We start from the raw sequence: 16,879 nt of genomic DNA, 5'->3' as shown, positions 1-16,879 counted from the left end.
AAAATCCCACATGAATCCAGCATCTTGCAGTGCAGCTCTGAAATCTGGGCCAAAGATAGTGACAATTTTTCCTCTGATCCTGCCTCTGACCTTACTGTTCTTTATCCACGTGTGTAATTGGGGAATAATAAACTTGACATCTTAAGGAAACCAAAAGGCAAAAATCTCCTGTGCTTCATTAACAGGCTCTGCTTCCATTTCTGAAGTAACCGTTTCAAAATACAGGGCTTCGGCATACTTTATAGGACAGAGACAGTTCTGGTAAGCATATTCCAAATATGTATATATTCCATTAGGGGATTACAGGATAATATGGGAATTGTACATTTGCAACAAAGTAAGTACAGCCTCAAGAGCTCTACCAGGGTGACCAGCAAGAGACTATGAGCTTGCTCTGTACACTGTGGTTAAGTGTTGAACTTAACTAACATTCTTAACAATTAACATTTTTGTCATGGAGCACCTGCAAGCCTCTACCCAGCACGACATCAACAACAAATTAATCTTAATACACTTAACTTAGGGATATCACACTTGGACCAGACCACCACCCAAAAGATGAGAGCATAACTTATTTAGCCTGGGAATCCCAGCCAGCACCGGTTGCCTCCACGCATCCATCCAGAGTCACCTCTCACTGCCAGAGTTTTGTTTCAGAAAGGTACTAAAACCATTTTTTGTTTGGAAACAACAGCTGTCAAATAAAACAAGTATTTATCAAGAAAAAAAGAAGGTATGCTATGATACTGCTTGGCAGTGTTTCGAATATAGCCATTTGGCCAAAATTTCCAACAGTGATTAGAGACGTTTGCCTCGGTTTGTGTCAGCCCAAATTGAGATGTCTCAAGCAAGCCTGATTTTGAGAAGCTTCATCTGAAAAAATCACAACCCTCTCTAACTGAGCACTTAATTTCACTGCTCATTTTGGAAAAACTTAGTCTGCAAAGATGATTATTCTCCACAGCTTTAATTCCAGTCGTTATATCTGAGATGCGTCAGTGCCTCTCTGCAAAGCTATTAATAGGTTTCATTACAGCAACACCACTTCATTTTTGTGTCATTCCGTTTAGCATTCATGTAAATTGGAGACTGCATGACAACTGCTCCACTGGAAAAAAAAAACCTACTGCGTATAAAAGATCAAAAGCTACACAGTTCATAGCCAATAAAGCTGCAGATTTAGTAGAGACACTATGAAGTCTAAAAGGGGAAAAGAGACCAAACTAACCCTTTTGTGCACCCTACTCCTTCCCTGATGGAGATCACAGCAAACCAGCATCAAACATTTCTCCTTCTTCTGTGTCCTCTTCTGTCCCTCCCCGCCAGGGTCTGGATGCTACTTAATACGATAAAGGGGAAAGCACCAAGAAAGGCACAGAATATATGTAGGCCATTCTGGTAGTCAGCAGTAACACGAAAGATACGGAAGCCCAGCAGCATACTTGGAATCATTTGACCAAGCTGTGAATTTAAGACAGGTGAACTATAACCTGCATGCATGCTGCTTCTCCTCCTCCTCCCCAGCCCTGCCTGGTGTCTGCTGCCAGAGACCCCGTGCTGCCACGTCCCCCCCGTCCATCTCCCAGGGTCCTCCCATCCGGAGCAGCAGCTTACACAGGCACACTGCCTTCCTTGGTATTTTTAACTGAGTTCTCATTAAAAACGCACTTGTTTAGACAGTGATTAAAGATTTCCTCTTCTGTTAGCAACCAAACCAGTCCTAAAACATGGAAGATGCCTGAGTGCCAGGCTCTGAAACTGAGACCAACAGTCGAAGACTTCCTGGCCATCAACCATGAGGTGTGGATGACATTTTGCCTCTTACACTTCCCTAAAGGGCAATCTGTGAAATATTTTAACAGATGAAGATTCTAAATTAATTTAATTCTTTCTCTAAGAAAGTTTTGTTGTGGATATTGGAAAGGGCACAGAGTCTGTCCTACGAAATCACACATATTTACAGAGCTGTACAACAAGGAATTCATTTGGAGAATATTTACTGTTGTCCTAACTTAGTTCAGTGCCACAAGTCAAGAGGAGGTTGCTTCCATCAGCCACACTGTGTACAAAAAAAGACCAAAACCAGTCAGCCTGCTTCGTAGATCATCATCATCTTTTCGCTACTGTTTATGGCACAGCCTCTTTTGCATCAGTTTGTTGAAGTAGATATTTGCTAAGGGCACATACGAGCGATTAAAACCAAACAGAGTACTTTGCTGTGCAGTGCTGCACTAATTCACGCTGGCATAGCTAGTGTCTATCACCAGACAGGCTTTCATATACAGTAAAGATTGGTCAAGTGAAACTAACACATACAGGTCTTCCCGAAGAGCTGATTTAAAGATCATTTTTATCAAATTGGTAATGTTCATCAATTTGTGAGACATTGGTTTTTTTAAACAGCTGCAGGAGCAGCTTATCCAAACCACAATCATCTTCAGTAAGTCTGCCATCTAAAAATGAGCAACACAAGGGACAGGTTTCCCTTCATTTGCTTGTTATCTCCTAAGGCATGCTACACGTCATCAGGCTTTACAAGCAAGGGATTTCTAGGCTGATTCACTGATACAAATTTAATTTTATATACTTGTTTTCAGGAGCCCACAGAGTATCTCATTTTATTAACGCCAATATAATGGCAGCTATACTGATTTATTGATCCTTACACTTGCCAAAGAGTCATTCCACCTCCTAGCTCAGGCAAATGCTATGGTTTGAATTTGAAGGAACAGCTTGCCATAAATAAAATGAAAATGCCCTGTGTTACCAGATCAAAGGATTTTTAAATGTCTTTTTTTTCCTTCCCCTTAGGTAGAGGATGAAGAACACAGGCTAGAACAGAACCCTCAAAAAACCAAAACCTCAACATACTAACAAAGCCTTTGATAGCAAAAGCTAAAACCAAAGTGAAGTTAATCCTCAAACTTTTTATTTTTTTAATGAAGCTCTTCTCCCTTTGAGAGTGTAACATAAATGATTGGCACAAACTCAACACAATTTCTAGCAAGGTCAACAGATTTATTCCAAATAGCCCACTTCACTACTCATCTGATATGCATACTTGTTCACAGGGTTGATTAAAAATAAACAAAGCAACCCAAATTTTAAGAACACAAAACCACGGTTCCCCTGCTTTCCCTCTTTTAACTCTTTTTCTTCTTCCCCTACTCTTATTCAAGTAAATTGGGACTGATCAGCAATGTTAATGAGAGTCTAAATGGCCAGTCTTCTTTGAAGTCTTCTTTGAAGAGCTCAGTCTCTATGACTTGCATTGGCCCACACAGCCTGTGCAAGTCACTGGCACACACACATAAAGAGCTCTCCTCAACTAAGAGCATCTTAACAGCAAGAAAACAAACTGTCTTACTGCCACACAGCTGAAGACTTTTGAAGCGTAATGCTCCCTCAGTGCTCAGGGACCTGTCCAAACGCTCATGAAAATGAAACAAAAGGAAGCACAACAGTTTTTATCAGCTAAGGACTCCTGCTCAGCTTAATGCTGCAGAGTTTAACAAACAGAGAGGTATTGCCACAGCACTGCTCCCCTTCAGACAGCCCATTTCCATACAGACTCACAGGCTGCCCTTATTGTACAGGCAAAACTTGGAGCTCAGACCACTCTCAAAAGGCACCGATGTCAGAGCCGTGGTGAAAGGTGGCCTGGCCATTCCCTGCATGAAGACTCAACAGCTTTTTGGCATCCCTTGCTCTGCATATGCTGCAACACTTTGTCCTCTGGGTCCTGAATAACCACAGGGTACGGGTGCTGCCTCTGGCTTCCAGGCACCCAAGGCCCTGCACACAGAGCTCAGCTCTGGGAGGTGGCTCACTCTGCTGCAAAGGTTCTTCCAAGCACTTGGACACTGTTTTGCCTCGCGGAGGATTTCAGCCCAGAGGCCATGCTCTGTCTCTCTTGCTTCCCTCCTCCCCAAGTATCAGTATCCAATTCTTCTAATGATGCAAGCAAATGCAATTAAATCAGATCACTCACTGTAGTGTTTCATCCCCTAGTAAACTGCAGTCTGCTCAGCTCAGCTGGCATTTCTGTCTTGAAGTTACTCAGTGTACTTTACAACTTAGTCCAAATTATTGCTGTTTGACTTTTTAGTATCAACTTACTGTGCAATAGAAACCCTGAAGTCACCCTGTAACTCAGGTTACTCCAACTTAATACTTATGAGTTTAGACATTTGCACGTCAGGTCTTGGTTTTGAACACTGCACTTTGCCTCTCCAAAAGGCAGTAGAGATGGGACAGATAAAAACTGAGATTCTTATTATGTCCAAGCAAGGTATTTTCAAGAATTAAGAATCCGTGGTGGCTGGTCCTTCAGTGAACTAACAGCATTACCTTTGTAATAAAAGATCTGGAATACAGAAAATGCCACAAAGGTCAAGTGAGACCCATATGTCCCCAAAGGGGGGAGCTAAAACTTCAACAAATCTCCACAGTGTGTATGTTTATTATGACTCCATCACTGATGGACTGACAGCGTATGCACACAATAACCTGTCACTGTTGATACTGATGCACCCATACTGCTCCAACTCCTTCATGCAGACAGCCTGATGGCTGCATGGCTTTTTTAAAATTTCTTCAAATGAAAAGATGGAAGCTCAACAAAAATATATTATTGGCCTAAACATCCTCACAGATATTTAAACCAATATAATTTTAGGTTAATATTCTTAAATTCTTATTACACTATAACTTACAGGTAAATCAGTACCTAGATGTTTAATTCAAGTTATGCTCTTGAGCCAACGGACCAAGACAATCCACTGACTTTCTGTTGAGGTCTGTGATCAAACTGCAATAGAAAAAGGGTTTCTTATGTTATATTCGCTTAACTTAAGAACATGACCTCAGCTCTTATCTTAAAAGTGCATAGAGGTAATGGGCTCCAGCAGAATGTCCGTCTCGAGCATTAGGAAAGCTCTTAAGTTACATTTAGCTAATGTGACCAAGAACAGCACCCTCTTTTCCCTGGTGAACAAAGCTGTCTCTTCACATCATGGCAAAAGTCAAAGAACAAACATATGTACTAATAACAAAACTAATTAACAGAGAGCGCATCGGCTGAATGATCTGCAGAGAATTTTCTACCCATCCCATTTAAAGAGGGTGGGTACATTAAGTTAAATTCTGGTTTTCTTGCTTCTTGCAGACTTCTCAAACCTCTATGCAACACACATCATCTTTCTAAACACTTGAGTAACATCAGCAAATCATCACATCCTTCCTTTTCATCTAGCAGGATGTCATAATTTGCTAGCAGACAGAAAAGCTCATTTTCCAACTTCTCTTTTCTATGCTGCCCTCATCACTCACCAGGTGTCTCACTCAGCAATTTTTAACAAAGTACCACATTGCTATAGCAACATAATTAATATAAGTACACCCTTCTAACATTTTGTGATGTTGGTAGTCACAAAGAGCACTACTGTTAGCAGGTCTCTGTGCTAAGTAGTGATCTCTGCTAAGAAGAGCTAGGTTCAACACAGGGCTACAAAGAAAATGCTTAAAGCTCTGGTATGTTTGACCACAAATAACACTCTCATAAACACAGCTCCTGAGTGTACAATTGGGTATTACCTGGGAGAAACTCCAGTGGAGGCACTGAAATCACATCAGTGTAACTAAGAGAAGGAACTACTCTAAGGAAAAAAAAAAGAAAAGAAGATAGGTGAAAATAAATGGTGGCATACCAGATCTCTCAAATGCAAGACTTTTGCTGTGAAAGACTGTAAAGTGAAAGCTCTCCAGTCCCCAGGGAGGCACATTACACGTGCTATGGCACCGCTGCCCTGTGCAAGTGTAGAAAGGCAATCTCCCTTGAATGCCTTTAACTTCCACTCCACGGTGTCTATCAAACCACCTTCCAGACAGAATTTTTAAAGCGTGGAGGCCCTGACAGCCAAAAGTAGGAGGACTGTGACTTCCCCCAAGTCCTCTTTTAGGTGTTGCAAGTAGAATCTGTTACTAACAGATCTTGAAACAGAATGGCAAAAGGCCAGGCTAGCTAGAGATGTTTGGAAAACGAACATCGCTATTGCATAATATTGTGAAAACTGAGATTGCTATTTACAGAGTGCTTACGCTGTAAGATCAGCTCTTCAACATGAGATTGTATGTGTTTCAGTACTCCCACATACACACTGGAGATTTTATTGGAACAGGATTCTCCAAACACTAAGAAAAACTCCGATACCATACAGGCTGTATAGAAGTGGAAGTTCCTGTAAGAAAGAGTAAGAACAGCTCCCCCTCCCCATCACAGCATAATCCCAAATCAGCTCCTAAACAGAGTTACAGGAGCACCCAACTGCTAGTTTTCTTGTGGATCTTGTGATCTGCATCAGTCATAACATGGTTCCTCATCTGCAGCACAGCAGACCAGAGCAACAGCTATGAGAGCTCATCAGGACACCTCTAGAGATGAACAGCCACAAGGAATGCCCAGGTGGGAAAACACAGCCAGCACTGCCAGAGCCACCCTTTGTGGCACAGAAAGAGCAAGAAAATTAGATAGGAACAAAGGCCTTACATTTACTCAAGGAACTGAGAACTGAAGTCCAAACTTGGCCTTGTAGCAGAGCCTCCTTCCAACAACAGGTGTTTATATGAACATTTTTACGTATCTCAGCTTTTAGTGGGAACATCTGACCAGACAGAAGAGTAAAGGTTCCGCAGTCCCATGAGAGAGGTTACACTCCAGAGTCATCAATGGCCAGTTCCCAGGGCACCAGCTGAAGCTGACCTCAAGTCCATGTTCTCTACAATCCAGAGAAGGGAATTGATCCTTGCTTGTCCCACATATCACTCAAAAATATCCTGATTTCATTCTGATTTCCTAGGGAAGCTCCTAACGTACAAACTGAATAAAAAAAGTCTTAGAAGGGATTAATACTGGAGACAAAAGTAGGAGTAAATCTTTCTCATGGCTTTCCAACCTCTTTCCAGTAACTGTGATGGGGACAAGTCAGCAAATAACATGAACCTCTCTCAGATTTTACTGAGTATACCTGTGAGATAAAACATTATTATCCTCTGTAGAGAGAGAGGAAACAGACTGACACATAGGTGGGGTAAGCCTCAACCCGAGTTAGTCCATTTAGGGCACCGCAATAAAAGGGCAGAGAATCTAGAGGAGAAAAAATGGACCTAGGAGGAGAGACTGAAACAGTATTTAGACCAGTTGAGAAAAAAAGTACGAGGTCTTGGGGTAGGTAGTATGTTTCAAATACATAACAGGTTACTGCACATAAAAAATAAACAGTCCAGCTCCCAAGTCCTTTGAGGGCAGGACAAATTATAAAGATTTTATTTTCTTCCTGTTTTGAAACTTAGGTTAAATATTCAAAAAAAGTTTTAAAGGTAAGGTCAGTTCAGCAGTACAGCAGATTGCCTGGGGAGGCTGCAGAAGCCACACTGCTGGGGCCCTTGAAGAACAGGTCATCATTCTAGAAAGGCATGGGTGTGCACTAATGCAAATTGATGCTACCTTAAGGCAGAAGACTGACCTTTTGGCAGGCTTTCCAGTTCAAGATTCAAAGACTAATTCAATCCCTTAGGGTAAACAGTATGAAACTGAACCTAGATCTCTGGAGTCCCAGCCTGTCCTCATAATTATGGTACTACCCTACCAGCTAACAACCAACTGAATCTTCATCTGCCTCCAAAGCATCAAAAGGGAACAGCTTTCCTACTACAGTGACACAGCTGATAAAACCAAAGCTGGCACAAAGCAGAGTAAGTATTTACATTCAGACCATCAGCTGTGATCACCTTGCAACACACTGGGCTGACAGTAGCAACAGAACTCAATTCAGGTGAGACGTAACACCGAGGTACGTTGTCATTTCTCCAACATCAGCTGCCTCTCCCCGATTTGCCTGGCTGTCACTGACAGCACTACGCAGGACGCCTTGTAAAAAAAAGAGTAAGCTAGCTACTCAGTCTATTGTCGTTCTTCTGTCACCCATCCAATTCTAGTGAACTTTATCTTCAAGCCCAAACTATCAAGTAGATCAAATACATAAGGAAAACAAAATCATACCTGATTAAATCTTATTTTTAAGGAAGGCGTAAGGACTCCAAATACTGACAGGCTTCACATTTTTGGGAAAGATTTCAGCTGCATATTATTTTCACATGTTTTGCTTAGCTTTTGCATTTTGATCAACTTAAATGGTTTTCATTTTTCCTTTCTAGTTAGCTTGCCACAGGCTGGCTAACTGTGTTAGTAATGAGAACACTACGAGCAATAGTTAAGTAGAAAAAGATTCTTCAACCAGATGCTTACCTCTTGTCCCATGTTCCTTAAAAGATGAGGGCTTGAAATACATCTTAATTAGAATTAAACACTATCCCCCATGTACAACTAGAGAAAAGGTTCCTAGAAATATTTTGATTAATATAAAGCTTAGTTACCTTTGTTCCATGTGTTTTACAACAGTGAACGTGGATGTAATTCTTTGCTGCAGTGAATGCAACCTTGCCAACACCCTTCCTTTCCACATGCCCCTTTTTTTGTCAGTTTATTTCATGCTCAGGGCCAGCACAGTGCTAACTCCCACGTTTGCTTTAAAAATCAGAAATAATCAAGGATGAAAACAATCTCCTTCTGTAAATAAATTTATCATAGATTCAAGCTGAGTAGGATTACTGCGCTTAATGCACACACACAACTGAAACATGACAGCCCACAGAAATAGAGACTTCTACCAAGAGGCAATCTATTCTCTCCCCCTCTCCACCTCCATCCCCCCTTTGCAAACCCTGTCATTTCAGTACCCACAGAAAAAAAATTAGCAGACCAAATGGCACCACAGGATTTTTGTGGGAGTAATTAATGTACAAGTCTCTTTTTCAGTCTGTAAAGCTCTGAACTTGAGTACTCAAAAATACCTTGGAGGAGAGCACTCTGGAGCAGAGAGCTCCTGGACATTGTCCTCAGCATTTCCCTAAAAGCCAGCAGAGACCAGCAGCACTGCAACCTTAGCTGGGGCTCACCAGAAAAATGGCCTGAAGCTACACACATCAGAGCCTTCTGCTTATTCTGTCAGCCAAGAATGTTGCAGGCTAAAAAAACTGTCAGGGTACAGTCCCTTCTGGTGAGGGGTTCTCCTCTTGCTCCATCTTTTCTAATTTCTGGACACACACAGAGAGCATTCAGTCCCAAAGGCCACAGGTCTGTTATACAACCTGCAGCCAAGGCCCTCTATGCTTTGTTTCAGTATTTTAGCGTGCCTTCCCACTTCCTGAAAGCAAGGATGGATTAATGGAGCCCAAAGTTGCTTTCCTTTTTTACTGAAGATCTACACCCCCCATTGCAATGGTGAGAAAGGAAGAGTGAGTTAGTACATCTGCCCTCCAGCGACCTCAAGTGTCTTGCACAACTGCAATGTCTTTGTGGTTGGGAAGCAGCACAGAAGTGTGCAAGACACACACGCGGGACAGGGGGCATTAAGTGATATTGAGGTGACAGATTAGCTCAAAGGACTGACAACTAATGAAGGCCTGGTTGCTGCAAGCACTTTCCATTGTCCACTATCGACCAAATGATCCCTGCTCTTGCACAGTGCAGATAATCAGCGCGTCACTCCCATAAACAGAAGCGCATCTTGTACTGTAACACTGACCTAAAACTTTTCCAATAGTTACGAGACTTTGTGTTCTTTAGCCAAAGGTCAGTTGCTCCCCAAACTGTATTATTTAAATGGAAATGAATCATGTTTAAGTTTCTGAGAAAAAGTAAGTGTTTTGTGTTTGCCTGGCAGTGGCAGAAGGAGCACAATGGCACTGCAGAAGAAGGGCTGGAGGGGAGAAGAAACATTAGTATTTACTCAGTCACAGAAAAAGTCATTCAGCTATACTGCATTCAGTATAACAGCACACAAAATGGATGCCAGATCTTAGATTCTACACTGCTTTGTCCAACAAAACCAACAGAAATTTAGTTTTTATATCTATTTCACAGAGATTGCAGGTTCAATATACACATACACATGCTAAATTACAAGCTGGGGCCAAGCAAGAACTTGTCATTACACACTTAGGAGAAAGTAGTTTGATACTGTGTGATAGGTTTTTATTTCACACTAGAGCTAACTCCAGGCAGAAACACACATTCCCAGTGAGGGTCACCTCTTCATGTCAGTCACACAAAACCTTTTCCCAAGGGAAGACGGGCAGGGCCATGCTACATAGCACAAAGACAAAAAATGGCTGATTTTGATGGATGGTTGTTTCGTCTCTGCACCACATAGCACCAGAAAGTAAAAGTTCCAAGGGCTGAAGACCTTCGTTTCAGTTAGTATGTTTACAGCGCAAATTATTAACCGAGTTCTTGTTTGCAGAATAAAAAAAACCACCAGCCCACAGCACCTTTGTGGGCCACATCTAAGACTACAACTGCATCGTTACCTGAGATGCAGAACATCATACTCTTCAAGTTTTGAAAGATTCAACACCAGCGGACAAACCCCAGCAATGTTCAAAATGGCACTTTGTCCACTAGCGTAAATGCTTACCAAATACAAACCAAGAAAATACAAAAAAACACCTACCAAATACAAGTAGTCTGGAGTTTTGCTGCAGGCAACAGGTCAGCTGTCGACTAAGCAACATTGACGCCATTTTATCTTTTCTTTACTCAAAAAGACTCAATCTTGAGAGATTTCTTTCCGACTGATGTTCTGAAAAGAAGAAAAGCAAACACTTATTCGTGTCCCTATGGACGCAGCCACTAGTACTGTGCCATTCATTTCAATTTCCCCTTTCACTAATTCCAATCCAAAGAAAACTGAAAGCAGGCTTTGATGGATTAATGCTGACATTCAGAGCAGTCTCAGGATTGAGAACCAAGTCTGATGCTAGGTCTTGTTAAGGCAAATGACTTCTAGGCTAAATCTGTATCTCCCAGCTTTAGCAGGGCCAGGGGGTAAAGATCATTACTTATTTTCCCTTGCTCTTCTTCTCTACTTTCTCTATGTATGTAGTCCAGTCAGTCTCTCAAGCCATTATGCTATTTCGATTCATCCTAAGTTTATGAGAAAAATCTCATCTAATACAAAAAGACAGCAGGACAGGCATTAGTAAATAAAAGAAAATCAATCCCCTGAAAAAACAGTTCTACCAATTAATTACATCTCTATGAAGACAAACTGTGAGAGCTGGGATTGTTCAGCCTGGAGAAGGCTCAGGTTGCATCCCATCAATGTGTAATAAATACCTGAAGGGAGGGAGTAAAGAAGGAGCCAGGGTCTTCTCAGTGGTGTCCTGTGACTAGATAACAGGCAATGGGCACACCAAAATACAGTAAGCTCCATCTAAATATAGAAAAACCCTGGACAGGTTGCCCAGAGAGGGTGTGGAGTTGCCATGCTTGGAGATATTCAAAGCCCAATTGGACATGGTCCTGCTTTAGGTGATGCTGCTTGAGCAGAGGGTTGGACCAGATGACCTCCAGAGGTCCCTTCCAACCTCAACCGTTGTGTGATTCCACCTCAGCTAGTTAAATGTAAATGACCTTGTAAAGTCAATTCTGGCTCAGCCAGACCCAGTACAATGAACGATAGTATGACTCCTTTTTCACTCTGAATCACCTGTGCAGAAAGCCTGGCTGGAAGTCATAAATAGATAAAACAGGTCATTGAATTGTTATCCAAGTCACAGGTTAAATTCAAACGTTACATTTAGAAGTGTGGTACCCTGTGATCTATGTCGGACACTAGAGGCCCTTCTTTGCCTGCACAGAGACTATGCTGGTGTTTTTCACCTCACTGTACGTCCCTCCACCCCAGTGGGTGTAGACCATCTAGTAGCAACGGACTGAGGCTTGCAGTCCAAATGAAATGTCACTATTACCAGAAAGCTCCTGGAAAGAACTACTTAAATACGCTGCGAGAATGGAGCTGATTTTCCAGCAGAAAGAGACCACAGCTTACTGCTTACATCATTTCTATGCCATCAATAAAATACACAAACAGATGCTGCTGATTAGAGGCAGGGAAGCAGCTGATCTATTGCTACCATGATAGAAAGTATCTCTTACCTACCATTAATATATCAGAAATTTAATTTCGGTATTGTCTTTAGCCAAGATACCATTTGCTTTCCTTCACGCTTGAGCTTTTTCAAAATTGGCAAAAGAAAACAAAAACCTCCTTGCCTACAGATATCTATTAATTCATAGACCTATTAATACTCAGGTACAAAGAAAATTCCCTGTGCCTTCACAGACAATTGACACAGTACTTGGTTTCACTTAGCTTGCTCCAAGTTCAATTTAAAATTTAAGGTATTTTGAAATCTGCCAAGGTGAGCAAATACTTGCACAACGTTTGTGTGCACGCTGGAAAAAGCTAGATTAGCCTTGTAAGGTTGTTGGGTCAGAAGTATAGAAGGAACTAGTTAATTTTTTTCAGAAAAGAGTAACTTATAAGACAAGATTAATTTAATTCATTATTTTTTCACTCTCTTGCTTCTTTCTTTAGTTGTGCTAACTTTTGCATAATCAATGCGTAAAGAAATATCCCAATACTATAAATTTCTTATCTTGTGACCATCCTCTAGCAAAAACCAAATGTGGGTAAGTCAGTGAGACTACCACTGTGGAAAAAAGCTGTTAAAGGATGAATCGGCCGAGCACCTCTCACAATGAATAACCACCTTGGTTGATGCTCTCTGCTCACAGCTATTTATCTGGTCTGTACTTCTGTAATCTACAACTTCCTCCTTCAGTTTGCTCTGCAAAGTCTCTAGGAGCCTGTTAAAAGCTAACAGGAACACAGCTTTGCAGGAACCAACAAACAGAGCAGTGCAAACCTACCTATGACAGAAGGCTAAAACAACCCAGCGAGGTTCACTTCGTCATTCTAATCCCCTTCAGGCATCTCCCGTGGGTGTTTTGCTACCAAGTGACTAATCCACCTCGCTCGCAATGATGAGATGCCTCTTCACATAAAATCAAACACAACTTCGAGTCGGGCTACGTGGTTGTACCCACCAGTGTCCAGGTTTCCCTTCAGTGGTACCTACTTCTTCTTCCCTAGGTGAACCACTCCTAAGTCTTTGCTCCCAGAATGTTATTTTGTCTTTTACTTACATTTACTGTTTATCTTAAGTCCTTTAATGGTTAAATGACAGTATTCATAAAAGGCTCAAAAGTATATTTGGAAATGGTACTGGCTTTCTGAAATACTCGTAGAAAAAAATTATTGCAAGAGGTTTAAAAATAAAGTAGCTTAGCCCTCATTTTCCTTGACAGTTGTTATATAAAATGTTTTACCATTTCCTAGTCCAGAGTGAGAATATATCATGTAATATCACATGTGAGTATAACTAAAATCAACTTCTCCATCTCCATTATGCACACAAATTCTCACAGGGGATCAGCTGATGTGATTGGTGTATTTGCCTAAGCACATATTATTTGGTTATCATCATAACCAATTGAATTTTGCCTCCATAATCCATCTCTTGATCAATTCCCTCTGGCTTGTTCCAGCACCGCAAGCAGCTGCAGCACAATCTTCGAGACAGCAGAAATCAGCTTTCATGCACATGTCAAAACCGCAGCAAAGCCACGCTCCATCCCCACTGCTGCTTCGGAGCAACTGCGTACGGTTTCAGAATCTCGACAAAATACATCCACCAATTTCAGATATCAGACTGTAAAGGGGATGCGAAGGACAATGTGTTTGATTTATGATTAAATGCTAGCCACCTTAGACCTCAAAGAAGTGAGACTCTTTCAGAAAAAGAGATTCATAAAAGTCTTATCTAAATATTTTCCATCTAATCGCAACTGTGTGATCTGGAGAAGGCCATCATTGCAGATGACTACAAAAGAGCTGTTCTGTAGTGAACGTTCACTACATTAATTTTGCAGATGTATTTGCAAATATATTTGCATATAATTTTGCATTATGTAAACACATGCATTGGCAAATACAGTTTAAGTCATCATCACATTCTTTTAGTAAGAAAAATTATTTTCAAAGAGGAAGCTCAGTACAGTTTATTGACCACATGAAACATAAGGATATGTGGATTTTTTAAATGCACACTGTGAAATTGGATGCATTGTTTTAAACAGCAGCTCTTAAATTTCTGTACTGAGTGATTATTTCTGACAGGCAAAATTAGTTACTAGGAACGACAACAGTCATTCAGCAGCAGTAGCAGCAGCCTGCTGTGAACACACAAAGATGCATTGTTCCTGTGAGCTAACAAGATTATGTTTTTTACAGAGAATCCCTGGGAAAAAAAAATATTAGAGAGGGACTCCAACACTCAGGGGGGCCTGATCCAGATACAAGAGCAAAATATACAAACTATTCATGTAACATTCTCGCTTGCTAGCAGAGGAGCAAATGCAGCATGATGTCTGTGCCCGCAAAAACCTGCCTCTGGAAGCATCCCTGGGATAGATGCAAAGGTAAGAAGTGAAACAGAGACACTGCAAGACACGGATGAGAAGTCAGCACTGCAGATTTGCATCTCTTTCTTGCAACTCATGCCAAAGACACAAGAAGCCTGTTTTAAATTCATGGGGGCACATTCATCTGTCCGTCAGCTGCTCCAAATCCATTTAACCGGGAACAATTAAGTGGTTTAGAAACAGCAGCACAAGCTGCACACTTCAATTACTCCACAAGTCTTCGTAACATGTATTTGGGGAGCAGGAAGGTAAAGACAAATGCACTCCTTTTTTGCTGTTTTCCTTGGCTTGACTTTTCTGTGATGTGCAGCAGTGAGGGTACTGTCATACTACGTGCTAATTCTGAAATCTGAAGCATCTCAAGCTATCTTTTAGTCTTGCTTGCTTGGATCCAACTCGATGTGAAAACAGCACAAGGCTTATTCGCTTGGCGAGCTGCGTGGGGTCTGCTGGCGGGCGCAGGGGCAGCAGCCCAAGGTCCTGAAGCTCTGCCACCCCGCAGAGGCGGTGGCCACTGCCCCACTCTGTTGGGAGCCCACAGCAGCACCAGCATTAGGCCTGCAAGCAAAACCACCCTCTCCACACCCCAGCCTGCCCTGGCATCTTGGAGGTGAGCTGGTAGAGATGGTTTGCAAGGAGGGTGTTTCTCAAAGAGGTGAGAAGGCTCTTCAGTTCACAGCTCAGCACGCTTTGAGACTGCATTTTCTGCGTTTGTTTTTTAACAGTGAAAGAAACTGCAAATTGAGAGACCAAGTCAGCTATGGTTCCTGTGACCAGAACAAAAGAACAATGTTGAAAAGCCTGGCACTAGTTGGGTAGCCCTGCTGGAAGTGGGAAAACACTGCAAAGCTGGTTTTCTTTTGTAATTAAAAGTTGATTTCCTTGGCTTCATAGGATTGTGAGCCCAACTACTGTGAGAAAGACCCACTAGGTGATAAAGAATTAGTGGTCCAGTTTTTTGTGTTATCTTCCATGAGCTCTTGTTTCTCCTTTTCTAACCTCCACAATGCTCCCATACCCACGCATCATGGCTGGAATGTATCAGAGGCAAGCTGGAAAAAGTCTGGATAATGGAGCCAGGACATGGGCACTAAGAAGAGGGAGTCACAGACGCTATCACATAAGTAGTGACTGCTGTACAGTAAATCAGAGATGAGATAAGCAGCTCTGAAAGAGAGGAAAGATAAAGAGGGTGCCAAAACCAGAGCTCGATGGGGCTGGAGCTTCTGAGCTGAGCTGGGACAAGCCTTCCAGCCTCACTCATGCTGCCCAAGCCCTATCATCTCTTACTCTGCAACAGCCTGACAGGTTCGAAAGGAAAACTCTTAACCAGTCCCATATTCTGTACTCCATAAACTCCTGAAAATCCCTTGTTACTGATTTTTTATTATTTTCATCAACTTCTGGCAGGTAAGTGTCCTGTGTCTAGGGCCCACAAAACAGAAAGTTGAAGGGCCCTGTCTTAAAAGAATAATAAAAATCCAAGGCCATTTGTTAAAGGGGGTAAGTCTCCTGGTTTGCAGTGTTCATGAACAAGCATCTTTCATGACTTTGGTGATGCAGCTCAAGTATTTTACTTCTAAAAACAGACCAAGGAGATCCCACAGTCTGGAATATCCCTACAATTTCACAAAGAATTATAGGTATGGGTGAGCTGGAAGACAAGTCAAGTCTGCCATCCATTAAACATAATCATGCCCTTCCTTAGTCTGCATTTGAGGAAGAACGGGCAACCTAATGTCATCATGGTATCTACATAAAAAGATTCAATGTATACAGCACTTGCTGTTTGAAAATGCACTGCAATCATCACGTACCGCCCCACCTTCCTTTGGGAAGATGGGGAATGTCCACATCCAATAGATCAAAGCAGGAAAAAACTGAATGACTTAACCGGTTGTTATTGACAGAGCGCAGGGTGACATTAGAAATCCTGACTTACTGCTTTAGTCACTTAAATGTAGTAAACAACAAAGTAAACAAAGAAGCCTGCCAGCATGTTGATGTATTTAACTGCAATTCACTTGGTCCCAGAAGCAGTTAAGAGTTCAATATAGACTATGTAGTTATGAAAGTCTGACTGCACACAATGAAATACAACAGGTCCTTTTACTTCGTTTTTTTTTTAAAGGTATAGTTCTGAAAAAAATTTGAATTAGCTTACAACAGCATTTGCAAGAGAAGTTTGTTAGAGTAACACCAAGAATTTCTAGTGATAACTAGACTAAGGCTATCTCAAACCATCAGAGGAACAGGAAGGTCCTGTTAAGCGGTAGTTGCAAGAAAATTAACATCTAGTGTTCAAGGCCAGCATTAGATTTTCCATCCAGCATCTATACAAACTCAGCATAAAACAAAGCAGAAACTCTTGATTTCAGGAAGAACAGTACCTAGCACCATCCTCATGAGATGGCACAGAAAAGAGAAACA

At 41.7% G+C, this 16,879-nt stretch overlaps 1 protein-coding gene across 2 annotated transcripts in view; it reads right to left on the bottom strand.

Moving 5' to 3' along the window:
• Positions 1-16,879, bottom strand: part of LOC141919132 (4-aminobutyrate aminotransferase, mitochondrial) — a 57,993-nt gene that overhangs the window by 24,898 nt on the left and 16,216 nt on the right. For both annotated transcript variants that reach the window (XM_074814121.1, XM_074814122.1), the window contains exon 2: positions 10,572-10,700. In XM_074814121.1, coding sequence (XP_074670222.1) covers positions 10,572-10,641 — 70 coding nt within the window. In that variant the 5' untranslated portion in view covers positions 10,642-10,700. The remainder of the gene's footprint in view (positions 1-10,571; positions 10,701-16,879) is intronic.

This window comes from Strix aluco, unplaced genomic scaffold (genome assembly GCF_031877795.1).
Source record: "Strix aluco isolate bStrAlu1 unplaced genomic scaffold, bStrAlu1.hap1 H_1, whole genome shotgun sequence".
NCBI lineage: Eukaryota > Metazoa > Chordata > Aves > Strigiformes > Strigidae > Strix > Strix aluco.
This window is presented reverse-complemented; position numbering and strand designations above follow the sequence as displayed.